A 27,862-nucleotide genomic window follows, 5' to 3' on the forward strand; every position below is an offset into this window, starting at 1 on the left:
TATATATATATATATATATATATATATATATATATATGTATATAGAAATTAGCAAGCATATGAAAACTAATTTGACAATTTGTTTTTAGACGAGTAAGCCTAATCGGGTGAGGAGGTACTAATTTTCTGGGTCGGGCCTACTTTTGAGGTCTGTTGGGGCTCAGGCCAGCTGCCGAGGGACACAAAATGTCCTTTTACAGCGCATAGTATTTTACAGGGATTTTTTTTTTTTTTTTTTGGGAGGGGGCGCAACCACACCTCCTACATTTGGACACACTCCCTCAATACCCGGGACCTGTGGATGTCTCCACGGCTTTGAATCTAGTAGTGGAGAGACTGACACTGGCCTGCTGCTTTCTGCTTTTACAAATGTAGGGGGCAATACAATTTAGGACTAAATTAGGTTGCACAAATTGCTATTGTTCAATCTGTCCACAATATTTTGCAATGCAATTAAAACTTCTCAATCAGTTAACGTGGGAAAATATATTTTCTACTTCAGGTTCCATAGGGGGTCCACAGGGTTAACCTTGGGATATAGCTGGATCTGGATCCACGGACACAACGCAGTTAAAGTTTGCTGCTCCCAGGATGCACTGGGTCCATCCATCTCTATACCCAGCCACAGGCACAACAGTTTTAGTTGGTGCCTCGCCGGAGTCGGGTCACCTTAGCGCAGGGGAGCTGCTTGGCAGCCCCTAAGCATATTTTTAGAGGCTTTTTTTTTATTATTATTTTTATTTTGACTCTTCACAGTGGCAGCTTCAGACTGTTCATTGGACGTCTAAGCTGCCGCTCCTACACCCCGCTGGCGCCGCGACGCCAGTACAGATATGGGGATCGCGGCGGGACCCCAGAGTCTGTACTAGCACGGGCTCTCCCTCGACTGCTGCCGCAGCGCCGTGAATTAGGTAAGCCACGGGTCACTTCTTGCGTTGACCCGCGTGTAGCTTATGCAGTCGCGTGCTTCCGGTCTCTGGGGATAGACCAGAGGTGCTAGCTAGTGGCTGTGGGCTCCCCCTCTTCACGAGGCATACCCAGTGGGGGCCACTGGACCACCAGGGAGTAAAATGCTGGCAGCGGGAACCGGCGTCCCGGGGGTTAAATGCTAGCCACGGGAGAGAGCCTTCCCTGTTTAGCGGCTTCTCCCCTCAGCGCGCCTTTCCGCTTAGGTCTGGCGACGCTGAGCTGCTTCCTCCTGCGGCCACTCCTCCTCTGAGGTCTCCAGCGGCCATCTTTTCTTGGGTGGGCAGCGCAGGTCTCTCCAGGCAGTGTGTGGTCGGATCCCCCTGTGTACCTCTCCCCGGCAAAAGGTCAGTGTACACAGCGCTATAGCCCTCCCAGACACTGAATCTGGGCAGTTGATTGTAGTGACAAGGTGCAGTGAGTTTTACTTTCTGCATTGTATGTGACTTTTGCTAGTGCTAACTGTGTCTGCTTTATTTCTCTTTACTGTCAGTCTATAACTATCCCTTTCCTTCTCCTCCAGCCCTGGCAGGTGTGTATCTCAGTTATATAAATTCATGTATTTGTGAGGTCGGTCACATACTGTGGTGTGCTACACGGTGCCATATTTGTGGGTTTGTGTGCTGCATACTTTTAGGCGCACCAAGAGCTTCCCTGTTGTGTTGCTATATATATTCAGGTGTATATATTTTATTTGTTAGCATGTCTGATGAGGAAGTTGAGCGCTCTACGGCTCCCAATCTGCTCACCTGCAGACCCTGCGCTGCAGTGGGGAATATGGAGGATTTATCGCAGGATGTGTTGTGTGGGAGAAGTCGTCAGTTACCGGGTCCCTCTAACCCCCCATCTTCGGGACAGGAAAACCCCCTTAGGCGGTATTTTCTCAGGTGCTGGCCTCCATCGTGGACCGTCTGGCGGTCCCGACTGCACTCCCCCATAGGGGGTTACCCCAACCAGCCATCCCCCCTTCTCTGGGTGTACCGCAATTATTGCAGTCTCCCCCTGGGCCTCAGACAGTTCATCCATATGCAGGGTTCCCTATGTATGTTCAGTCTCCTCCAATGACGCAGCAGTCAGTCATTCCCTTCCAGGATCTCCCGCAAGCTAACCCACCGTGGGTGGATGTGTTCTCCAATTCTGTCCAGAGTTTGGCGGCCTCTTCTTCAGCTTTTCAAACCATGTTGCGTAATGACAAGCCTCACAAGGCGTCAAAACGCACTGTTACGTCATCCCAGCATGCACAGCTATCAGACTCAGATGTGTCCTCGGATGAGGGTGAATTGCATGAGGATTCTGATACAGATTCCCCTGCTCCGGCAGTGGAGACTAAATCTACCATTAATGTGCGGGCTGTGCGATCCATTCTTGATATAGAGGATGACGCCCCCTCCCCTAAGTCCAAGTATCCAAATTTTAAACGGGCAAAGGTGACTTCGGCTGTTTTTCCTTTATCTGACCAGCTTACTGATCATATGTCGGAAGCCTGGCAGTCGCCTAGTAAGAGGCTCCCGCCGCAGAAACGTTTAAGCAGTAGATATCAGTTTCCTGCTAGTCATTGCAAGAAGTGGGAAACACTGCCTGCGGTGGATTCTCACGTTACTCGCCTGATCAAGAGTGCTACCTTGCCAATGCCGTCCATTTCATCCCTAAAGGATCCCATGGACAGGAAAATGGAGACTTGTTCAAAGTCCATTTATTCTCTCTCTGGGGCGGTGGCCCGTCCGTCCATGGCCCTCTCTTGGGTGGCTAAAGCCATTGAGAGCTAGGCCTACGTACTAGAGGATACGCTTCCTGAAGAAGCTCCGGAGGTTCAGAGAGCTTTGGTTGGTCAGATGAGGGATGTCGCTTCCTATGTTGGGGAAGCATCTTTGGATGCCAGTCTTCTAACTTCTAGAGTTTAGGCAGCAGCGGTCTCTGCTCGCCGGTCTTTGTGGCTTCGTTCTTGGAGAGCGGATGCGGATTCCAAGAAAGGCCTGGAGGCCTTACCCTTTAATGGGGAGATTTTGTTCGGCCCTGACCTGGACAAAATTGTTGACTGGCAAAGTCTAAATCGGCGTTTCTGCCATCAGCAGCTGCACCTTCTAAAGCTAGGACCTCAGCCTTTTGGACTCTGGGTAAGTCCAAGGGTCAGGCCTTCCCGAGGCAGTCGTCAACCAAGACTGCCCCTAAACCAAAGAAGCAGGCCTGGAGCACTAGATTCCCTGCTTCCAAGCCAGAAGATAAGTCTTCAGCCTGATGGGAATTGCCTCTCTCTGGGGGATCACAGAGTGGGGGCCGACTTCTTCAATTCACCCAGTGCTGGTACAATACCACCACGGATGCTTGGGTATGAGAAGTGGTCTCTCCAGGGGTGCTCCCTGTCCTTCCGTTACAGACCCCCCCCCCCAACAGGTCTTCTGCACAAGTCTTTCCAAGACGAGACCAAGGCTTTGCAGATCCAGGGAGCCACAAAGTCCTTGCTGAAAGCAGGGGTTGTTGTTCCTGTTCCGCCTTCTCAATGCGGGACGGGTTACTACTCTTCTCTATTTCTAGTTCCGAAACCCATCGGCCCATTCTCAACCTGAAATCATTGAACAAGTTCCTCAGAGAGCCCACTTTCAGGATGGAAACTTTGCGTTCCATCATTCTGTCTATGGAACCGGGGGATTATATGGTCTCCCTGGACATCCAGGATGCCTACCTCCATGTTCCTATAGCCCCTTCCCACCAGTGGTATCTGAGGTTTGCTATACAACAGCTTCACTTCCAGTTTCAGGCTCTGCCCTTTGGTCTTTCCACGGCTCCAAGGGTGTTCACCAAAGTTATGGCTGTCATGGCTGCCCATCTGCGCAGCCAGGGTATACGGCTTCTGCCGTATCTGGACGACCTCCTATTTCTGCCAGGCTCTCCTGAGGCCCTTTTGCAACATCTGCACCTGACAAAAGCTTGTCTCCAAGTGCACTGGTGGCTGATAAACTGGAAGAAGTCCTCCCTCATCCGTCACAGAGGATGGTTCATTTGGGAGCCCTTCAAGACTCTCGTCAGCAAAGGATCTTTCTGACTTCGGAAAAGGTTTTCTCCCTACAACTACGAGTGAGCAGTTGTCTGAAGACTCCCCAAGTGTCGGTTCGCTTTGCAATGAGAGTTCTGGGGTCCATGGTGTCGACGTTCGACATGGTGGAGTATGCCTAGTTTCATTCCAGGCCCCTGCAGGGGCTGATTCTATCCAAATGGAACGGGTTACCACACCGGATCAGGACTCAGATGCTTGTGTTGTCTCTGGAGGTGCGCCTGTCGATGGCTTGGTGGCTTCAGACATCTCATCTCATCTCACCAAAGGCCGCCTCTTTTGGATTCCGGACTGGGTTCTGCTCATGACGGATGCCAGTCTCCGGGTTTGGGGGGCAGTGTTGGGTCCACTTTCACTTCAGGGCCGTTGGACGCCGGAAGAAGAGCTTCTTCCCATCAATATTCTGGAACTTTGGGCCTTGTACAAGGCCTTCCAGTTGTCCGGTCACGCTCTTCATGGAAGGGCAGTGCAAGTTCAGTCCGACAATGCCACTGCAGTGGCGTACATCAACCGTCAAGGGGGGACTCTCAGTCGAGCAGCAACGTCGGAGGTATCACGCATCCTGTCTTGGGCAGAGTGCCACCTTCCGGCCATCTCGGCAGTCTTCATTCCAGGAGTTCACGACGTGCATCCCGGGGAATGGTCCCTTCATCCAGATGTATTTCAACTGCTCATGGACAAGTGGGGACTGCCGGAGGTGGACCTCATGGCCTCCCGTCACAATCGCAAATTGCCTGTGTACGGTTCCAGGACAAGAGATGCCGGCGCAAGCCTGGTGGAAGCGCTGTCAGTGAAATGGACATTTCAGCTGGCATATCTTTTCCCTCCGATAGCCTTGCTGCCATGGGTCCTTCAGAAATTCAAACAGGACGGCAGCACGCTTCTGCTGGTGGCACCGGCTTGGCCCAAATGTCCCTGGTACTCCGATCTTCGGGGCCTATTCATCGATGTTCCGTTTCTTCTGCCTCAACGTCAGGACCTGTTGTCTCAGGGGCCCTGCCTTTACCTGGATCTGGGTCGTCTGTCTTTGACGGCGTGGCTCTTGAGACATCCATCTTAAGGGCCTGAGGTTTTTCCAGCTCAGTCATCAGCACAATGCTACAGACGCGCAAGCCTGCTTCCCCTAGGATTTACCACAGGGTGTGGCATACTTCTTTTCAATGATGTGAGTCCAGAAACTACGATCCTCAATCGTTTCGTGTTTCTAGGCTTTTGGCGTTCCTTCAGTCTGGATTGGACCTAGGGTTACGCCTTGCTTCATTGAAAGTTCATGTGTCTGCACTTTCTGTGTGGTTCCAGCGTAGGATTGCTACTCTGCCTGATGTCTGCACCTTTTTCCAGGGTGTTCTCAGGATTCAACCTCCTTTTATTCCATCAGTGGCTCCTTGGGATTTGGCAGTGGTGCTTCGGTCACTGCAAGGTCCTCCATTTGAACCCCTTGAGTCGGTGGAACTCAAGTGGATGGCACTTAAGACTGTTTTTCTCCTGGCAATTGCTTCGGCCAGGAGAGTGTCAGAATTAGGCGCGCTTTCTTGCCATTCTCCTTTTCAAATTTTTCACCTGGACAAGGCAGTGCTTTGCACCCGTCCGGATTTTCTTCCTAAGGTGGTCTCTAAGTTCCACATTAAGCAGGAAATAGTTGTGCCACCATTTCAGTCACCTGATCTCTTGGCTGGTGAGGCTTCCTTAGATGTTGTCCGGGCTCTCAAAGTTTAGGTGGACAAGACCTAGTTCCATTCGGCAGTCTGATTCTTTGTTCGTCCTCTTTGTTGGCAGGCCAACCTCTCATGTGAAAACCAAACAAACTTTGGCCCGTTGGCTTTGTTTGGTTATTTGTGATGCTTATTCACAGGAGAGTTTACCTGTTCCGGCCTCTGTTAAGGCTCATTCCACTCGGTCTGTGGGTTCCCTGTGGGCTGCTGCCCGTGGCGCCTCAGCTATTCAGCTGTGTAAGGCGGCCACCTGGTCTTCCACACAGACTTTTCTACGGTTCTATAAGTTTGACACCTTCGCCCTCTCAGGATGCATCCTTCGGGCGCCGGATTCTCCTTTCAGCGCAGGAACGTCCCCGCCCTTAGTTGTACTGCTTTGGGATATCCCCAAGGTCAACCCCCTATGGAACCTGAAGTAGAAAACAAGAGATATGGCAAGAACTTACCTTTGATATCTCTGTTTCCACGCGGTCCATAGGATCCACAAGGCGCCCGCCCTGACGCACCTGGCTTCATATGGGCTATGTGGTTGGTCACCGGTTTCCTGTCTCCCTTTCCGTTAGTATGGTTCTTGTGTGTTCCAGTCTTCCTTCTCTCTGTGTTTATCTCCTCTGGCCTTGGCTACTTACCAACTGATGTGCCTATGGCTGGGGCGGGGTATAGAGGATGGACCCAGTGCATCCTGGGAGCAGCAAAGCTTTTACTATGTGGTGCCTGTGGATCCAGATATACCACAAGGTCAACCCTGTGGACCCTATGGACTTTGTAGAAACAGATAACAAAGGTAAGTTCTTACCATATCTATCTCTTGTTTTTATGAGCACCTCCCTTATTAAGTGAAATGTGGCAGAAAGTCCTAATTTCAAGGTAAAAGCTTAGTGCAGTACCTCTGGTACACCTAGGCCCTTTCAGAGATTCATAAGAGACCTAAATTAAGAGGCCCCCTCTAAAAAAAAAAAAAAATTAAAAATGCATTTAAATTGATTTGAAAGCTTACCTTTATTAAAAATGACAAATAAAATACTATATGCATATACTGATGTACTGGAGATTTCAAAGAGCTTTTCTATCTTTTTTTTTTTCCTGCAAATGCAGATCACAGTTACTATTGAGCATTGTCAGCCTGTTCAATGGAACTTGACCCATAGTTAAGCGATGATAGTTTATTATGTTCTACAACACACCAGAAGCAACAGATGCTGGCAAACTAAGGAAAATGCGCAAAGCAATTGTTATGTTGGGAAACACCCAAGAAATCATTTCTCCCACTACCCTTATTAAACTCAGCACCTCAATTGCTCCCCCCCTCCCACTTACACTAATTCTACCCCAGCAATCACACACACTTACTTCAGAAAACAGTGAGTCTTACTGGGTGTAGCTCCCCCTCTCTGTGAGTCTGACAGCTGTTGCTCAGTCTGTGTAGCCAAGGGCGTCGGAATAGGGGGAGGGGGGCAAGGAGCGGCTCGTCCCCCCCTAAACATTTGAAAAGCGCCAGGGGGGGGGACTGGTGCACTAGCTAGAACGGTGGTGTGCTGCTGGCAGCTGGGAACTGGGGCTCTGACAGCTGTACACTCTGCACTGTCTGCAGCATCCAGCGCCTACAATCCTGAGCTCCCACACTCAGGGCAGGAGCAGCAGCAGCAACTCCGCTCAATCAGAGAGCAGCGTCAGCGATCGGTGGAGTCTCGTGGACTCCTGGACGGCCATGACACCAGAAGGTGTTTGGGACTGCATCATGACATGGACTCAGCTGCAGCTGCCGATCGCGTTGCATCGACCACCCCGTAGAGGCTGCGGCGACCCAGCAACAGTAAGTTGGATGGAGGGGAGCGGAGGTGGGGGGGGGGCGTCAGAACGATTATATTGTCCCCGCCCCAACATAAAATCGTTTTGACGCCCCTGCATGAAGCCACCGCCTCTATGCTCAGACATCACTCTCCCTCTCCTGGAATTCTGACAGTCCGTAAGGAGACAGCAGAGAATGAGCTGGGTGAACTGCTTATAAAAACATTGCAGTGGGCACTCGGCATATGGACATTGTGGTGGCCGATTCTGCCCACAGGGCAGCCTGTGCTTGGGCACCGGCTGCACTGCCCTAGTTACGGCCTTGTTATCTAATTTATGATATTTACCTAGATTTAAAATGATGTATTCACAAAAATGGTCATCTGTGCATGTGTCAAGAACCATTCGTATAGTTGCTTGCAGCGAGTATTTATTTGTAGGGTGATTGACAAGAGCGTTTGGGGGTGGCAATGGAGTGCCGGCTAAAAATGCAGGCGTGTCTGAGATCCAGTAAGCAGTAAACATGGCTACGGCATCTAGTTTCCAACAGCCATTCTGCGCAATCGTAGAGTTACTCAGAACTTCTAACATCGAATGATCTGCGACCGATGCTGCATCTTTGTATGCAAATGTTTGGATTTGCAAAGATGCCGTTGGGCATCTCAATGCATATCCTGGCGGCTGTGTACAGGATCGCAGCTGCGGTGGCAATTGCATACACTCAGTCAGGCTCATTGTGTAACATCAATGCAGCATGGGCTGGGGAGAGAGGCTGCTGTCACTAAGCAGCAGCAGTCTCCTCTCTCTGCCTGTCACCCCAAAAATTATGTCATAATTGGCCAAATTAAGCATTAAACATTTATTTTGCCCAATGAGTTATTAAAGAGGATGTCCCGGTGATTCAGAACCACGTCCCGACATTTTTAACCCCAAAAAAATTGCACTTTTCCCCTTCTAAGAAGGTGGGGAAAACTATTTGCGGCAAATGGTATGGAGAATGTCTAATAGGATGCACAATAAGCTGTTTTTCGCAGAAAAGTGGCTTATCATGGTTAGTTGAATTCTCCCTAACTCCCAAAGGTCCAAGCATAGCAGAAAAACAAACCCATGTAATCAGGGGTGGATCCAGTTGTTTTACTGTGCCACAGCAGCTAGAGTTTGTATCACTGGTAAAAAAAAAAAAAAAGTACCCTTTGACCTATTAGAGGCACTAGATAACAATGCCCACTGTCGCCAACACTGTTTTCATGGACTATAGAGCCCTCGGCGTGTCTGCGTCATGCTCATATGAATATTCGTATATTCACATAGCTGGGAGTCTGCGTTTCCTGCTCTGCTTATCATTAAATTAAATATTGACCCCTCATAGACTACTTCAAATTAAAATCAAAGGCATGGAAAATAATTTCCCTTTACAGCGTGTGGCAGACAGGGGCGTAGGGAAGGCGGTACCAGTGGAGCGAAAGCTCCAGGTGCCGAATTTGTCAGAAGGCGCCGCACGCTGTGTACCCGGCAGCTGTCTAAGCTGACAGCCTGCCAGGTGCCAGCATTGCACTGTGAACTCTGGCCTCTGAAGCGACCGGAGGCTAAGGAAGCCTCTGATCGCTTCAGAGGCCAGCGTTCCCAGTGATGCAGTGCGCGGGTGACGTCATGACATCACCCGCGCGCTGAGGAGCCGGTGCGGCCGCGCCAGCTGGATCTACTGAGAACCAGTCAGGGCGGCAGCGGCAATGATACCCTGGACGACGGCTGCGATGGATGAGGTAAGTGCTGGTGGGGAACAGAACTACAGGGGCAGGACTATAGGGGCACCTTTACAGGGGGTACTGCATATGGGCACCACTACAGGGGGCATTGCTTATGGGCACTACTACTGGGAACACAGCATGGGGGGCACAACTACAGGGGGCATTGCTTATGGGCACTACTACTGGGGGCACAGTACACAGAATGGGGAGGCAGCACTACTTTAAGGGGCACTGCATATGGGCACAACAAGGGGCATTGCTTATGGGCACTACTCCTGGGGGCACAGCATACATCATGGGGGGGCAGTACAGGGGCACTACTTTAAGGGGCACTACTACAGGGGGAACTGCATATGGGCACTACAACAGGGGGAACTGCATTTGGGCACCACTACAGGGGGCTGCCCCTATTCTTTATTTTTACTTCTCTACTTTAATCCTGTATGGGATACACACATGCATAGACTGCATGCGTGTATTCCAATGCGCACACAATTCTGTGAATTAGCAGCTCCACCATTTTGTGAGTGACAGCAATCGCGCTTTGTGAGAGTGCTGAATCTGCAGTTAACCACATGATGTCATGGCATACCATATCTGTATTACACAAGGAACATGTCCATTAAGGTGTCAGCCTTAATGATCGTAATTTCATTGCTTTTTGATGTTTGAGTGGTAGAAATTCAATAGGTTTTGTGAGATTTCAGATAATGTCTAAGAAGCCTTAATGGGACATGTGAAACCGTAAGGTTATCTGTCTATGGAATTTCATTGCTATTTTAAAATGTATTAACTATCAGGATTTGGAGGAGCAAACTGGACCACCCTCAAGGGAGAAGGACAACAAAATTATACAATAGCACAGGTGGAAGAGGGGTCGGCACACAGGAGTTGGGTTTGGGAGATGCAGAGTGAAAGATGGCTGCGAGGGCGGGCTTGAAGGGTGCGGGGTAGCGGCAGCAATGGGGCAGTGCACAGGGGCATCAGAGGGCTCACCGGTACTGGGCATGCACCTCAGAAAATAAAATCAAAAAGTCACAGATGCACAGACGCAACAGTAAGATCCATCTATGCACCTATGTTAAAAATTTAATGTATAAAATAAAAAAAAAAAAAGGTGCCGGCCCCCCCCCCCCCCCCCAAAGTACAACCAGCCCCTGACTTTTGATGGCCAGCTTGGTTGCGAAAATACAGGGGACAAAAGTCGTAGGGGTCCCCCATCTCTAGCACAACCAGCACCGGGCTAGTCAGTACCAGTCCTGGTTGCGAAAATGCATGAGACAAACGACAATAGGGTTCCCCCTTTTTTTGCGCAACCAGCACTGGGTTCTGATCTGGTTCTGGAAATACAGGGGGAAAAATGAGTAGGGTCCCCTGTATTATCCAAAACCAGCACCGGACTTTCTAGCGGGGGGCTAATGCCACAGCCAGGGGAGCCCTTTCACCGGCCCCCCCCAGCCAAAGCATTAACCCTGACTGCTAGTCAGCCCAGGTCAGGGATCCCTGGAGACCCCCCAATAAAGAGGCCCCCTTCTCCAGGCACCCCAGGCTGAAAGCCCCGGGCTATCCCCAGCACCCTTGGGAGGTGGGTGCTGGGATTGTGTGAAGTGACCCCCCATCCCCCTAAAGTCCAACCAGCCCTGGGCTTTTCATGGTCAGTCCTGGTTGTGCTTAAATACAGGAGACAAATGACGTAGGGGTCCCCTGTACTTAAGCACAACCAGCACCAGGCTAGTCAGAAGCAGCCCTGGTTGCCAAAATACAGGGAACAAATGACGTAAGGGTCCCCTGTACTTTGAGCAATTAGCACTGGGTTCTGATCCAGTCCTGGAAATACAGGGGGGAAAAAAAATTGTAGGGTCCCCCTGTATTATCCAGAACCAGCACTGGACTTTTTATAGCAGGGGGCTAATGCCACAGCCAGGGAAGCCCTTTAACCAGGCCCCCGAGCTGAAGCATTAACCCTGACCATTAGTCAGCCCAGGCCAAGGATCCCTGGGGACCCCCCCAGTAAAGGTGTCCCCCTCCAGGGTACCCCAGGCTATCCCCAGCACCCCTGGGAGGCGTGTGCTGGGTTGATAGTTTAGTGCATATGAAAGTTTAAATATTGTCTTTTGCAGTAGTACTACAGGTCCCAACAGGCCTCCCCGCATACTGGTACTTGGAGAACCACAAGTACCAGCAAGCGGGTGATTAAGGGACCGCTGGTACCTATAGTACCTATAAAAGAAATATTAAAATAAAACAGACACTATTGTTTTTAATATTTTATTTATCTGCACCTTCACCTGGGGGACGGCAGCCTTTAAGCTCTTTTTCATGCTTCCGCTTTCCCCAGGACTTCCACGGTGTCTTCACCTGGAGCTCTTTTGCATGGCCGCCGCCGATCCAGGACTTCCCCGGCATCTTCTTGCTTCAGCAGGTCTTCTCAGCTGCTACCTGACAGACTAGCAGGACGGTGCCTTGAGCTGGTTTTATATAAGCCAGCCGAGGGAGCGGAGCGATGACGTCGCGAGCCGTGATTTGCTCGCGGCAGGCCATCTTTAAATTTCAAAAATAGCACATTTTTTAAATGGGCACGCTCGTTCTCACCATTGAAGTCAATGGTGAGAACCGCTCATTGGCTGAGAGGCGGAAGGTTTGCCTCTAAGCCAATGAGCGCTCCGCACCGGGATTTCTGAACTGAAATCCTACAGCAGAGTTGTCATTTGAGTAGTAGTGTCCTTAGAGGACACTACTAATGTTCGTGGGTCCGGAAATTTCTGTTTTTTTTTTTGATTGCCTACTTTGGAAAGAAGAGGACCGATCCACGCATAGGAGGTAAGGTGAGCATGGATTTTTTATTACAGGTACGCTATGGATAATCTACTGGAGAAGAGGACATATGGGCTACAGGGATACATAGGTGAGTACAGTGTTCGCAAATACGCGCTATAGTGCGTATTTTACTTGGAAATGGACACGGTACTCACTTTTTCAAAAGGGGTGGGTCCCCGGGGACGCGCTCCACAGGGATTGGCTATTTGTAAATTGATTGACAGCTCCCTGGCCCAGCAGCAGGTACTCCCTATTGCTGATGGGCGGGGTTGACGAGCAGAGGCTGGTTACCCCAGGGAGGAGCAAAACGCAGGTGGTAGACCGCAGACGTTGCCACGTCCGCGCTGCCCCCCCGGGCTAGTCCCCTAGCTGCAAGAAGCCTTCAGAGGTCCTGCGGCTGAGCTGGAGCAAAGCCAAGGTGGCGCTCTTCTCTTCAGGGGATTCCACCAAGCGGGCGGCTGAGGTGCGGCCCTTGTCCCTGGGCAGGCAGCAGCAGAGCAGGAATGTGGTGCTGAGGAAGAGGAAAGCAGGGAGTGTGGCGGAGTGGAAGCCGGGGAGCTGGGCAATGCCTGAGCAGGGGAACCTGCTGCAGGCCGCTCAGGTGAGAAAGGAGAGGGAGCTGCCAGTGGTCCCCCCCTATCCCCAGCCGGTCTTTGAATTGAATCACTCGCAAATGGAGCAGCCAATCAGAGGCGGGAGCGTCACAGGCTGTGTGTACATGTGACCACCTACCCTGTGCAGCAGCAGCCAGTAACCTCAGCTTGCTGGCCCAGGGGCCGGTGCGTCCCCTCCGGCAGAGATGTGATCATGGTGTCCGGGACTGCAGGAGGACAGTGCCAGGGAGGAACCAATACCCAGGTGACTGATACCGTGTGCTGCCATAATATACTTACATCTGTACCAGCTGTGCCCCCCCCCCGAGGAAGACCAGGAGGTTCACCACGATGCTTCCCTCACCCCCTGCAATGCCAGGCTGTGCCCCACTCGTGCCCTGCAATGCCAGGCTGTGCCTCTCACCCCCCTGTGATGCTAGGCAGTGCACTACTCAACCCCTCCTCCCTTACCTGTGATGCAAGGTTGTGCACCAGTACACCTTAACCCCGTCCTATCCCCAGCACTGCATGCCGCTAATACCCTCCTTGCCCCGTAGTACTGCCCCATCTGCTATCTACCCTTATCCCCATACTTCCAGTACTGCGTGCCCCTAACCTCTTCCTTACCCCCTAGTACTACCCCAGCTATCTACCCTTATCCCCATCCTATCCCCACCACTACATGCCCCTAAACTCTTCTTTGCCCCCTAGTACTGCCCCAGCTATCTACACTTATCCCCACCCTATCCCCAGCACGGCGTGCCCCTAACTCCCTCTTTGCCCCCCAGTACTGATCCAACTGCTATCTACACTTAACACCCTTCCTACCCCAACTGCAACATGCTTGTACCCCCCTCTAACCCCTCCCTGCACCAACTGCTCCCTGCCCTTACACCACTCTACTCAAACTGTTATTTGTGCCCAGCACTGTTCCAACTGCTTCCTGCCCTCACCCCCCTCTCTCCCTACCCACATCACTGTCTGCCCTTAACCCCCTCTACCCCCAGCTCTATCCCAACTGCTTCCTACACTTAACCTCCTCTACTCCAACTGATACCTGCCCCCAGTACTGTTTCAACTGCTGCCTGCCCTCACCCCCTCTCTGCCCACAGCACTGCACCTGTTGGCCATGCAAGATCAAGGCAATGTAATTATAAGCTTTATCAGTACTGTAATATGAGTGACTTCCAATGATCTATGTGTAGGGCATGTGGGGTGGTCTGATGCTACTGTATATGGCGAGCTCAAAAGCATAATATGTGATGGGACCCAGAAACTCTGGAGTAGGACCCCAATTTGTTAAAGTGAGGGATCCCTGGGACCCACAATCTTTTTAGCTGAGTGTGATCACTGTATGTGAGATGGTGGGGCAGATTCAAGTAGCTGCACGGTTCTCCCCTTGACTAAGTGCCTTCCAAAATCCCCGCAGCACGGTGAAAAGCTATAGAATTAAATAGACTTTTTCCAGCACCGTAAAATCATTGATTCCACGTAATCTGCGGAATCAATGTGTTTATTCCCCATGCGCGAGGCCGATTTGGTTGTTTTAATGTGGATTTTACCTCGCACCTCCATGAGCTGCGAGGTAAAGTCCGACTGCGGGGACTCCCTGGCAATTGAATTGGTCCAGCATGGCAATTAGCTGCGAAGAAAACCCTGCCACTAATTGAATCTGCCCCAGCGTGTGCATGTGTGTACATGTTTTAATTACATTTTACTTTGTATGGTGTGTGTGTGTGTTCTGTGGCTTTTTAATATTGCTTTTGCTGTGGAACTACAGGTACCAGCAGGCCCATAATGCCCCGCATGCTGATACTTGCAGTTCTCCAAGTACCAGCATGCGGGGGAGGCTTGCTGGAAACGATAGTTCCACAGCAAAAGACAATATTTTAACTCTTTACTTGCACCACACTTTACATCAACCTGACACCCACCGGCCAGGTGTGCCGGGATAGCCTCGGGCTATCAGCCTGAGGTGCCCCGGAGTGGGGGACCCCTTTATTGGTGGGGGTCCCCAACTCCCCAGGGATCCCTGGCCTGGGCTGACTAGCGGTCAGAGGTGATTCTTTGGTTTGGGGGCCCAGTGAAAGGGCTCCCCTGGCTGTGTCATCACCCCCCGCTAGAAAGTCTCCCGTGCTGGTTCTGGTAAATACAATGGGACCCTATTCATATGTTCCCCTGTATTTCCAGAACCAGGACCGGCTCAGAGCCCAGTGCTGGTTCACTGAATATGGGGGACCCCTATGTAATTTGTACCCCATATTTTGGCAACTATGACTGGTTCAGAAAAGCCTGGTGCTGGTTGTGCTTCATACGGGGGACCCCAATGTCGTTTGTCCCCTGTATTTATCACAAGCAGGGGGGGGGGGGGGGGGCACACCTTTTTTTTTTTTTCAAACACAGAAGCACAGACGGGTGTCACTGATCCAGTCTCTGCTTCTTTTTATTTACACACAGATGCAGGTATCACGGATCTTTCAGATCCGAGCCTGCATCTGTGTGCTGCTACCTCCCCGGGGTCCTAACGCCTGCACCACCGCTGACCGCACCGCCCTTGGTTCCAGATTGCAGCTAACTCCCGTTACCCACCTCCCCCGGGTCCTGGCCACAGCAAACGCAGGCTTCCTTCCCCACGGTCCTAACCCCCACCACCTGCAAACGACAGCCATCTTGGTGCACGCAGGTGAAGCCACATTGAGTATACCTGCTTGAGGCTCCTACTGAGGTTGCGCAATGAATTGAAACTTCCTATCTCTAAAAATGGCAGAATAGTGAGGTAATAGTTTAAAAACTGTAACTTTCTCAATTACCTGAGCCCCAAAAGGCTCTATTCTGGAACAATAGCTACCTAATAAAATGAACCCCAAATTTGGCCCCTACCCTGAGTTATGCCTTCCCAAAAATCCCCCATAGAGAACAGCAGAAAAGTGGTCCTGAGTGTCTGAAAAAACTGACATTTGGAGCTTTAGATTACTCCCAAATCATGTGCCCTTATAATCTATCCCTACTCATGTGTCTTTTCCTTTGTATGTGGTAACGAAGGACCAAACGTAAATTGGGCATTAAGTGAAGGGCAAGAGACATTGGTGGCTTAGCAATGCCCAATCACATAATTGACTTGTAGACTTTCTGGGGTAACATGGTTTTCTTTTCCTCCCTTTCAAGTTCTACTTGTAGGTGAAGTGGCAACGATGTTTGCTCCAATTATTGGTTAAGTAAGGGAGGTGTGGAAGATGATGCATTTACTTTGGGGATTATAATCTATTACAAAAAAAAAAAAATCACACAATGTAGGAGGATGCCCGGTCAAGTAATAATAGCAGTCACTTTTCCAACTCCACCAGAGATCCTTGAAATAGCAAAGCCCAGCACTGCAATATGTTGGAAAAAAAAGTAAATACATTTATTAGTGGGCTAGGAAAGCCACCCAACTAAAGTATACAAGTTCAATACTTGTATAGTTTTAATGCATAGAGAGTGGGTAAATGGCATCAGGTCCCAGTCCACAGCTGTTTTGGTGTGTCACCAGCTTCTTCAGGGGTCTGCCATAATACATTAATACATGCTTGTGAGGATACGGGGTTCTCTCAATCACCCAGACACCGAGCAGATGAAACCAACGTGATGGTTTATTTTTCCACAGCACACAGAAATAGATAATATGTCAGGACAAGCGGTAAATACAGTGAACAGGCAATAAACATGTAGCAGTCCAGACAGAGGCAGTCTCAGTAGAGTATAACGTCCCAGAACAATTCCACAAAATAGCTAGAGACCCTCAGTCCCCACAGTAGAAACTATCACTGATTACACTTGCAGTGAATAGCGTATGTCCACTCAATCGCTTCCAGGACCCCACACATAGAAACTATCAGAGATCACACAGCAGTGATAGTCCCTGGGTCCACTCAAGCGTTTCCAGGACCCCACACAGTAGAAGCTAATCACAGAACACACAGCAATGAATAGCGTATAGGTCCTTGCAGAATTTCCAAAGTATAAATCCACAGAACTGGTGATGCGTTCCACTAGCACCTTGGCAGAGTGAGACCTCTTAGCCAAAGTCAGCGACCAACATGTGGCGTTGCCTTCGGTGACTTGTTTTGAAATCTTCCAATTTCCCACGATATTGTGACCTCCCAGCTTAATTGCACCGTTTCCTGATTGGTGCGAGTTCCTTATGCTGTCACTTTCTCCTACCTCCTCCGGGTATTACTTCCCTGACGAACACCTGCTGGGATGGTTCCATTCAGTCTACTAGAGTCACATGAGGCACAAAACAGGCAAATGGAAGGAGGGGTAAATCCTGAGCGTCCCCTGGGGAGGTGGGAATTAACTTAGAGGGTCTTTTGTTCTGGGAGGTGTCACCTTGCTCTAGTGGTTACGAATAACAGACATATTGACCAGGCTAACATCAAGGCTTATCCAGTATTAAACATTACAATAACTTACATTATTACAGTACATAATATACATGCTAATGGAAATGTGTGTCCTGAGAATGATTACACATACACTTAGGAGACGATGGGGGAACACAAAAGCACTTAAAAGTAAATTGATCTCTGCAAGAACTGAGATGCTGCCAGTACATTTGTAACACACATCTCATGTCCTCACATTCCTCTCCCACTTTTTAGGCCTTGTTCCCCGGGGGGGAACCAGAACCACTACTGACTGGGCGAGGTGGGGTGCAGGGTAAAGCATCTTGTGGGTGAGTGTACCACCAGTGTCCCACAGAGTAATGTAACATAAGACCCAGGCTGTAAGAATCAGTCTAGTTAGACAATCCGCAAGTACATAATTACAATATAACATGTCCCCTTTTACCACCAGAGGATTTAGCAATTCCCTCAAGTCAGGCGTTCGGTGTTCCCCCTTCACATTATCACATCCCTTTCCCAAAAGCATACCAATCAGGCGCCCTAATACCCTCACTTCTGGAACACAGGGGCAGTGGGTACCTTCCCCCTCACCACCTTGTACAAGTAACGGTTGCCCAGGGGCAGGCAAATATTGGGTCTCTTTACATGGCACTTCTGTGGCAGTGTCCATTCCTTCCTCCACCAAACACCAACTGGGGGGCTGATAACTTTCAGTGCAACATGTGGGCTCACGGCTCGGGCCCCAGGATGAACCTTGTATATGGAACAATGCAGTTAGTGGTTGCAGGGGAGCCACCAGGACAGGCTGGTCCTGTCCCAGCCCTCCCCCCTCAAAAGCCTGTCTCACCTGGAACTTCTTCTGGACTGTCCTCCTCCTTGGTAACTCCCTCTACTAGCCCGGGTGGCTGGATAACTGGTTGGGTACCACTCAGGCTTTTAACCGCTGAACACTCCAAACTTATCTCCTTGAATGTCTCGTGTTCTGTGAGATGCAGGGGGCCGGGTTGTGCAGTGCATTCTCCCTGGGAGAAGGGGTTGCAAGCGCTGTCTCCTGACAACCACGTGGTCTGTACTTGCTGGAATCTTACCAACGGCAGGCATATCCCCTGGCACATAGTTACAGTCCACACCACTGTCCGAGTTATTACAGGGTGATAACAAATCCTCTTCTGATTTATGATCTGATGTTAGGTTAACAGTCTTTGCTACCCATGTTCCGTCTAAATCACAGGGTACGTACCAACATTTTGCCTGCAATTCCTCAGTTTCCAAATAGGGGATCGGGTACAATCTTTCATATCCTTCAGGGGGAGTTAGGATAGCAGGATATACATGGGGCATTTTCTACTCAGCCTCCCCCGATAAAATAAAAGAGTCTGCCATTGCCAGTTCATCATGATGGGCCTTCTACCAGCTGAGTATGCTGAACAGCCTGGAACACTATGCCATCTGCGACTGGTATGCTTGTGGTCGGGAAGTGAGACGGTACTCCCCCAACCTTGGTGATCTCCTCTCGGACACCGTCCTCATAGATCCCCTGGCAGCTGGTTAATAGGTCTCCATCTTCCACCTCAGCAAAAGGGTAGGTGTAATGCGACTCCTCCTGGGGTGCCTGTATTATGGGTACTGCTTCCTTCATTTGGAGGCTAGCCTCTCCCAGTATAGTACACTGGGCAGCTGTGTCCTTTTGGAGTGGGAGAAGCTGTTGCAGGCGGTGCCTTTCCGCATCCACCTTGCAACGCTGGTCCTGCCAGCCTGGGGTATCCAGGAGACCACGATCTGAGGCCTCTTCCTCTGCCACAACAGAGCACGACTCCAGACACTCCAGCTGTACCCCCACACTCACCCGTGGGCCGAGATGGAGGAGAAATGTCCTATAATCAGTGAACGCTTTGGTGGGGTCCCCCTGGTCCTGGAGTATACACTGAAGGATTTCCCTGCGTGTGCCGAAATTGGCCAGGGATACCCCGCAGCTGGCATTCTGCTATCAACTCCTCTATGTTCATTTCTTCCAGAGGGCTTAGGGGCCCCCCTGACAATGACCCCGCTCCACCGGTAACAGTTAATTTTGGGGCAACCCCCTCGGTTGTCTGGCCGGGTTTCAGTAGTCCTATTTCGGATCTTTCCTCTGGGTCTGTCCAGGAGGACAACTTCTCCTGGACCTGCCCTTCTGTCTTTGTACAGTGGCTTCCTTGTATCATTTGGGCCATTGTAGCCTTCACTTTCTCTGTGAATTCTTCAAACTCTGGTTCATCCAGCATCTGCCATGTGACTGCTTCACTTCTGCAGTGCATGAAAGCATCTCCCAGATAACACAATTTGTCTGTTAAGCTGGATACTCTCCACCCGTTAATCATCCTCCGAGCATCATTCCAGTATGCCCATATGTACTGCATCCTTATAATAAATAATATATCCGGCTTCCTAGCCTCTCGACATGCCGACGTACCTCCATCCACGAGCTTCACTACCCTGGGAGACTTGAGGCACTGACTTTCTTTCCTTAGTCCTGTTAAAGGTAAAATGGTGCTGACGACAACTCAGTTGCTGGGACCACTTTACTGCAAATTCCTTACATATGGCCTGATCCTCTCTTCTCTATTGTGAGTGACTTCACGCTTTCACTGCTCCTTGATTGATGTCTGAATGATCCCACTGTCGCTGCCGCCAAATGTGAGGATACGGGGTTCTCTCAATCACCCAGACACCGAGCAGATGAAACCAATGTGATGGTTTATTTTTCCACAGCACACAGAAATAGATAATGTCAGGACAAGCGGTAAATACAGTGAACAGGCAATAAACAGGTAGCAGTCCAGACAGAGGCAGTCCCAGTAGAGTATAACGTCCCAGAACAATTCCACAAAATAGCTAGAGAACCTCAGTCCCCACAGTAGAAACTATCACTGATCACACTTGCAGTGAATAGCGTATGCCCACTCAATCGCTTCCAGGACCCCACACATAGAAACGAACAGAGACCACACAGCAGTGATAGTCCCTGGGTCCACTCACAGTTTCCAGGACCCCATACAGTAGAAGCTAATCACAGAACACACAGCAATGAATAGCGTATAGGTCCTTGCAGAATTTCCAAATTATAAATCCACAGAACTGGTGATGCGTTCCACTAGCACCTTGGCAGAGCGAGACCTCTTAGCCAAAGTCAGCCACCAACATGTGGCATTGCCTTCGGTGACTTGTTTTGAAATCTTCCAATTTCCCACGATACTGTGACCTCCCAGCTTAATTGCACCGTTTCCTGATTGGTGCGAGTCCCTTATGCTGTCACTTTCTCCTACCTCCTCCGGGTATTACTTCCCTGACGAACACCTGCTGGAATGGTTCCATTCAGTCTACCAGATTCACATGAGGCACAAAACAGGCAAATGGAAGGAGGAGTAAATCCTGAGCGTCCCCTGGGGAGGTGGGAATTAACTTAGAGGGTCTTTTGTTCTGGGAGGTGTCACCTTGCTCTAGTGGTTACGAATAACAGACATATTGACCAGGCTAACATCAAGGCTTATCCAGTATTAAACATTACAATAACTTACATTATTACAGTACATAATATACATGCTAATGGAAATGTGTGTCCTGAGAATGATCACACATACACTTAGACGATGGGGGAACACAAAAGGACTTAAAAGTAAATTGATCTCTGCAAGGACTGAGATGCTGCCAGTACATTTGTAACACACATCTCATGTCCTCACAATGCTCTAAACAACCAGCTTTTATAGTTCCTAACTTATCCAAGCAAGGTAAACGCAACTGCAATCACTATATATTACACACTAGTAAAGGTCATTACAGTTTGGATTTAGCTGCTACATGATCTCAAGACTTGTTTAATTATAACACCCTATATCCTATAGTTCTAAAAATCTGGTCATTTTGGACTAATCCAGTGTTTAGGAAGTACTCTGGCTCTTGGAGAAAGGAGGAGTGTGATCTGCCCCTATGATGTATACCTCTGTATGCTGGACAATGCTCTAAACCATATTAAAATATTAATTCATTTGTTGTCAGATTCAGATGTCTAACTACAGTTTTAATGTTTATCCTGGCTTTATATCAATATTGATTTTTTTTTCTTTATTGTTGGTGGGTGAGAGTGATTTTGGAACCTCCCTTAACCCCCTTAATCAATATTCTTTTGTTTGGGTTTGTTTGTCGCTATTTAGATGTTCAAAAAGATTAAAAATATACTCGACTTAAAAAAATTATTTAAAATAAGTTTAAAAGCATCAAGCCACAAGTCTCTGGCCTTTGTAGCCACATAAATGAATGATGATAATAATAATGAAGATAACTCTGTAATGATACTGATAAAGCACTGATGCTCATTGCATTTTAAGTCAAACTGGCCTTGTGAGGAAGGGTCAATAGCAGTGCTGCCATAGCTGATACACTGCACTAGGGACACACATTACCCTCACTTCTCAATAATAAGTTAGAGCTGAAGCTGATGGGGAAGTAGCTGAGGGCAGCAAGTGACTGCTTAGTAAGGTGCCAGCCTGGCACTGCCAGTTACCATCACTGGTCTATGGGTATTGAAAGGAAAGCAAGAAGTCTTTTCTCTCACGACATCATTCTAACAATTGTTCTATTGTCTCTACAATAGACACCTTTGGGACAGATGTTGTAAACAGCAGTGCCTGTTTATTTAGGTCCCTGTAGTCCACCATCATAAGCTATGCACCATCTGGTGTTTTAACCAAAAATATGGGAGCACTAAAAGGACATGAAGCAGGTCCAATATCCTCTTTACTCAGCTGCTCATAAACTGTCTCCCAAGTGCCCTGGTCATTTTATTGTATTGAACACACTCATAAATAATGCAAACCCAGCTACTAGCCCCCAGGGAAGCCTCCATATACCATTATTTACAGAATCTGTGTCCAGGAAGAGGATGAAATTGGGAGCATGTACAAGCATCGCGCACTGGTGATTTATGACTAAAATAATTACAGGAAGTTTAATCCATTCTGTCAGAGAAAATATACCATTACCCTAAAACTATACATTTTGCATTGTATACAATAATGTCTATAAAGAGGAGTTTAAGAACATAAAATCACTTTATAGATCAGTCATCTGATAAAAAAATCATGAGGAACAAGTGATCCATGCTGCACATGTACAAAGGTTTTAGAAAATAACATTATTTGAATAATAAACAAGAGCAAGAAGTTAGCTTTTTTGTTAATAAAAGCTGGACAAAGGAAATATATAAAGTATGAACAAAATACAGCAACATTTTGCTAATAATTTTTTAAAGCAAAATTCCCTTTCTACGGTCACCCACAGCACTTCATGCTGCCTTGTACAATAGCTTGGCACGCTAGCAATCTTCTGTTTTCTACCAAACCAAGGTCACACAGCACTAAGAGGAAGATCCAAACAGGATGCATGCATACATACAGTACATCAATAGGAAAGGAATGGTTAGACATACTTGCTAATAAATACATAAATTTTTCATTTTGTGATACTGATTTTATATTTAAAATAGAATTAGTACAACTTTTACTGAAAATATATTTACAAATTTGTTGTCCCCTCCTTTATCCATACATCACATTTATTATGAGATTTTTCTATAGGTTAGAGCTTTAAACAACTCTGAATCAGTCATCAGTATATTTACATACGTAACATTCCAAGGAATCGCTCTAATCATGTCTTACACGACACATCTCGTAGGTGAGTGTTCAGATGCAGCAGTGCTTTCCAGTTATCAGTTCTAATCTCAAAGCGAGCAATGTCCTTATATATGCAAGTTTGCATTAATATATGAAACTGTGGGGGTAGAAGTATACCAATTTTGTATTCATGATTATGAGAAGAGACCAGAAATCGGGAGAAATGAGACTGCACAATAGTATGGAGAGAGGAGTCTGACATCTTATAGCAGAATATGCTGTCTGCACACTGGTTCTGTTCATCTGGATTCAAGGCATCCCACAGCTTGCCAAATAGTTGGCACCGAGCACCCAGTGGGGAAGTAGCTGGCAATGGGACAAAAAGTTTGGGAAATGTTATGTGTAGTGGATCAAGCCTTGTATGATAAGTTAATCCATCCTGAGTACTATATGTGGCATTCACCAACAGGACAGATGGATAGGGGTCCTTGGGTACCAAATTAACAGTGATAACAGGTGGATTTCGATCAGTGTACAGGCATGGAACTTTAATGTCACCTATTGGTTCATAATGGCTGTCTGTCAGATCAAACTGAAGTACAATACAGAATAATTTGTGGTACTTTTCTTCAATGTCTCCTTTGAAAGTCAAATTGTACTGTAAGGTAAGCATAAAGGTACGGTGATCAGCAAGTTGCTGATAGTATTCTTTAAGAGAGCATTTGGTTAATGTACTTTCCTCTCTAGATGCTTCTGCACTAGGCGGAAAAATACTTGCATTAGCCAGAACTGGACACAAGTGGAGAACTGTTTTTTCTGTGTTGTGAATGGTCAATAAGGTGGAGAAATTCTCACTTTCTGTCATAATCGAAGACAGGGATCTGGCTTTAGTTTGACCACTTGTTGGAGACATGTTCAGAATTTTCCAAAGTTTCTCACTGGACACATTGGTAAGGAGAATGTAATACAAACGTGCATGGTCTTTGATATCAATGTCTTCAAAATGATGCATCAGATATTGAAAGAGATTTGCCAAGTCCATGAATACAATATCAAGATGTTCGTGTTGGAGCACATACTTACACACGGACAAGAGAGCGTTACCCAAACTCCAGTCTCCTTTTTGACACAGATCAGAATGAAGCACCACATGCCTCAAGAACACTACGGTACTTCTCTGTGGAATTGTATTCTCCTGGGCTACTCTTGAAAGAATTTTGAGATGCCACTGAAGATACTTCATGTTCAACCTGTCCATACAAAGAGCAACAATTTGTCTTTGTAATGCCATTGACAAGGAGATTGGCCAAGCCTGAAATTCAAGTAAAGTCTGCGTCTGATTAATTAGGTTAATAAAATAAGGTGCCAAGCAACTATTGCGCTTATATAACTCTAAAAGGCTTTCTGTTAGATTATCCATGTGCTGCTCACAATAATGAAAGTATTGAACGAACAGATATACAGCACGGAAAAAGGTTGCAGTGATCGCTCTGTCCATATTTTTGTCAACCATGCGATACAGGGAAAATAGATGGTCAAACAAGTATCCTATGCCCCTCTCAGCATGAAATCCCTCATTTTCCAGATAAACCATGCTTAATAAGTTCTGCCTGCAAAGCATTGTACTGCTATCGTTAAAAATGTTGGGGAACAAAGACGAAGTCATTTGGACAGTAAGTAGAACAGGTAGGTTCTCACCGGGGTTGGAATTAAGAGGTCTGTTCTCTGGAAAATGTAGCAGACAGTCCAAGTAAAATAGTTTGACTGGTGTACAGAGAAGTGGGTGCTGGGTCATCCCCACCAGCCTCTGAAGGAGGAAGTGTTCATCCTCTGCTGTAAAGAGACTGTCTGTAAACACAGCTTTCATTTGAAGAATACTGTGAAAACATGATATATCCTTTGTGCCAAACAAGCGTACAAGCTGCGATTTAAAAATCACGGGTGATATGGTGCGAACTAGGGCCACAATCTGTATTATTTGCCAAAACAGAGTGTTTTGGCACACAGCTGTGAATAGATAGGAGTCCTCTAATAATAAAGCCAGAATAGATTTTAAATCTTTTGTCTCGTTATTGGATGGGAGCAGGAAAAGTTGTTCTCCTGATGCAGGTTGTAGTTCCCTCATGTCTTTAGTAGCATTCCATACAAAGCTACCATTGCTCATAAGCATTTGCTTAAGGGTTCCCTGAGATGGACCCTCTTTCTGTGCTAAAAGCTGAATTGCATCCTTTAATGTTATGCTGTAGAGTAATGTATATGACTGATGCGCACTGGTAACCTCTTGTTGTTGCATAGAGTATAACTGTTCCAGTCTCTGAGAGAGGAGCCCAGGATAGCAATTTTCCAATTCTCGCAGACATTCACACGCTGTAACACGCAAGGGCCTGTTGGCTGCGCCTTGCTTCTTGTCATTAATGTCAGATATAATGTGCATTAGCAGAGAAGCAAACTCTTGTGCTGCTTTGCAATTCCAATTGAAGTTATCAGTTGTAATTAAAATGGTTTCAACTGCTAATAAGAGGTGACATTTTAAAGTTATACTTTTGATAGAAGTTGACATCTGTTGAAAAATATTCATTAGAATTTCTGTGGTAATTTCCCCTGCTGTCTTGTCCGGGCATAGGAATGTAGGGAACTCTATAAGCAGATTCACCATTAAAATCTGAAAGAAAAAAAAATGGTTATAAAATGCAAGCTAAACAAGTTTAAAAAACAAATTACAAGAAAATCCAACACCACAGACCAAATGTAATAGGGTGAGAGTTTAGCAGTAAAACTCTCACACTAATACATTGATCGAGTTGTACTTTTAAAACTGGAAACACCAGGATGAGAGATTAAATATTGAGTTTTTTTATTCTGAAAAACATGCAAGTTTGCATGTTCTGTGACTTTATTACATTGGCTGAGTTTAAAAATGTGACATTTTCTAAACTCTCACCCTATTACATCTGACCCCACATTTGTGGCAGGTGACAATGGACTTGTCAAGTATAAGTGATTTCTACAGTTATTCTTTGAAGTCCTGTATCTGCTGGAAACTCCTACAAAGAGTGGAGCAAACCACTGACACAGGAGAATAGAGATATGCCGAGCATGAAGGAGGAGAAAGAACTCTAAAATTGGAAATATCCTTACTATGAAATACTGTATTTCCATCACATGGGTTAAACGGGGTTCGGTATATTTTGACTCTATTCATCATGTTGATCATATCAATCTAACCCTAATGCTACCACTAACACATAAAATTTCACAATTTCATATGTAGGCATTTTGTCAATGTCGACATTTTCCAGGTGTCAGCATCGATGATGTCCACATTTTAACCATGTCCATGAATGTCAGCCTTCTGGTGTCAACATTGTCACTGTCGACTTCCTGACTGCGTCCTTCTAAAACTGGTGCAACAAATCAGAAGCTGTAAGAGTACAATTCCATGGATCGTTTAACATCTGTCCAGTGTTGTAATGAGCTGCGTTCAATAGAAAACTACAAGTGTCCGTCTTTCAGGCATTTGTTAATACTACTATGGAAACAGAGGTAAGAGAATTATTACCTTTTAAATGCTCCATAGCAGCCATCACAAATGGGGTAACTTGCTGGTAAGTGGAGTAGAGACCATAAAAAAGACATCTGGAAGGTATATAGTTTGTCCTCCTTTCACTGCTGTTTTTCCCTCCATCTCTCATCTGAGTAAGCATAGTGTGATTATATTATGGTACGGTTAGTGTTTGATCCGTGGGGGGATATCCCTGGGATGCACGTTTGGCAAAACAAGCAGGGACAGGGGTGGCTCCCTGGGGATGCTAGTTGCTAAAATAATGTGTAGGAAATGCAGGGCCTGGCTTTTTCGCCTTGAGTGTGTGCCTCTCTACATACAGCAAAGCTCACACATCACTTTTGGGTCAGAAAGTATAGGCAGGCTTGGGCCTAAAATACAGCAAAGGAACCTAAGAGCTGTTTCCGCTCCCTTTCAGGAGCACAGTCTGGAAAATACTGTACTGTCAGACAATCCCCAAAAATATAAAAGAACCAATCCTAAAGGCATGGATGCTTTTTATTTTTTTATATCTTAAGCTGGGTACACATTAGACGACCTGTGCACCCGGCCAACCCCCAATACGACAAACGACATATCGAGTGGTCCGTACACACCGTACGATAGGTCGTTCACCAGCCGCATCCAAATGCATGGGGTCGTTCATCACACTGACAGATGAGTAGCATGTGCGGCAGATCTGTCGATGCGGTGAACGACCCTGCGGGAGCGCGCATGAGCCGATATACTGCATCCACACTTGCCGATGTCGACTATATGCCGGCTCGATCAGCCAGATCAGGCGACATATCATTTAATGGTTAGTTGTTTATTCATTCTTCTCTGTAATCTTTCAGAATTGTGAGGAAGCCATCCTGTTATCTACTATCTGTGCCTTTACTAAATAACATTTCAGTAGGACTAAAAAAAAAAAAACCTAGCAGAAATATCTCCAACTTGATAGCAAGGCAAAAGTTAAAAGGCTTGGGAGACTTCTGTTAGAAACCTCAGAAGTTAAAAGAAAGTATATTTGATTGACGGAGAGTACAATTAATCAGCATCCTAGAGGATGTTATTACAGGTACTTATATGCTTTGTTAACTGGACTATAGGACTCTCTCTTACTTCCAGAAAATTCTCATATATGTGGAGTCTTATAGTCTGGTACTTACAACCATGTTTTGATCTCTCTGTTATCCCGTCCTCTCCCATTATTTTTTGAACTTTTGCAACTAGGTTTTCCCCTTTCCAAGTTCTTCCTAGAAGGCAAATATTTTTGTAGGATTCCCCATTTGCTTTACTTGTCTACACACCGTATATGTTGAAATTGACTGGAGTAATCTGTGACCTTGTTGTCTTTTCCTGCTACATGAAGTGCCATTAGAGAGTTTAGATTGTCATTGACCATGGCATGAATGTTGTTCTCACAATCATCATGTGCCTTCTTTTAGTGCATCCTTGTCTTTTTATGAAGCGTACCAGTCAAGTTTGCTGAAAAAAACATTTGATGTTTTAGCTGTAGTTGAGCTGCAAACTGTTGTTTTGCACACCACACTCCTCCTGCATCCAAGATAGATGAATGAAGTGTATTTTCCTTTTGACTCAATCCATG

General features: G+C 47.2%; 1 protein-coding gene across 2 annotated transcripts in view; it reads right to left on the reverse strand.

Moving 5' to 3' along the window:
• Positions 1–21,356: 21,356 nt before the first annotated feature.
• AP5B1 (adaptor related protein complex 5 subunit beta 1) overlaps positions 21,357–27,862 on the reverse strand; it is a 65,465-nt gene continuing 58,959 nt past the window's right edge. Inside the window, exon 2 of one of the 2 annotated variants that reach the window (XM_088461237.1) lies at positions 21,357–25,371. In XM_088461237.1, coding sequence (XP_088317363.1) covers positions 22,744–25,371 — 2,628 coding nt within the window. In that variant the 3' untranslated portion in view covers positions 21,357–22,743. The remainder of the gene's footprint in view (positions 25,372–27,862) is intronic. The other variant, XM_088461236.1, reaches the window with a different exon arrangement.

The sequence above is a fragment of the Taudactylus pleione genome, unplaced genomic scaffold, assembly GCF_031769625.1.
Source record: "Taudactylus pleione unplaced genomic scaffold, aTauple2 ptg001031l, whole genome shotgun sequence".
NCBI lineage: Eukaryota > Metazoa > Chordata > Amphibia > Anura > Myobatrachidae > Taudactylus > Taudactylus pleione.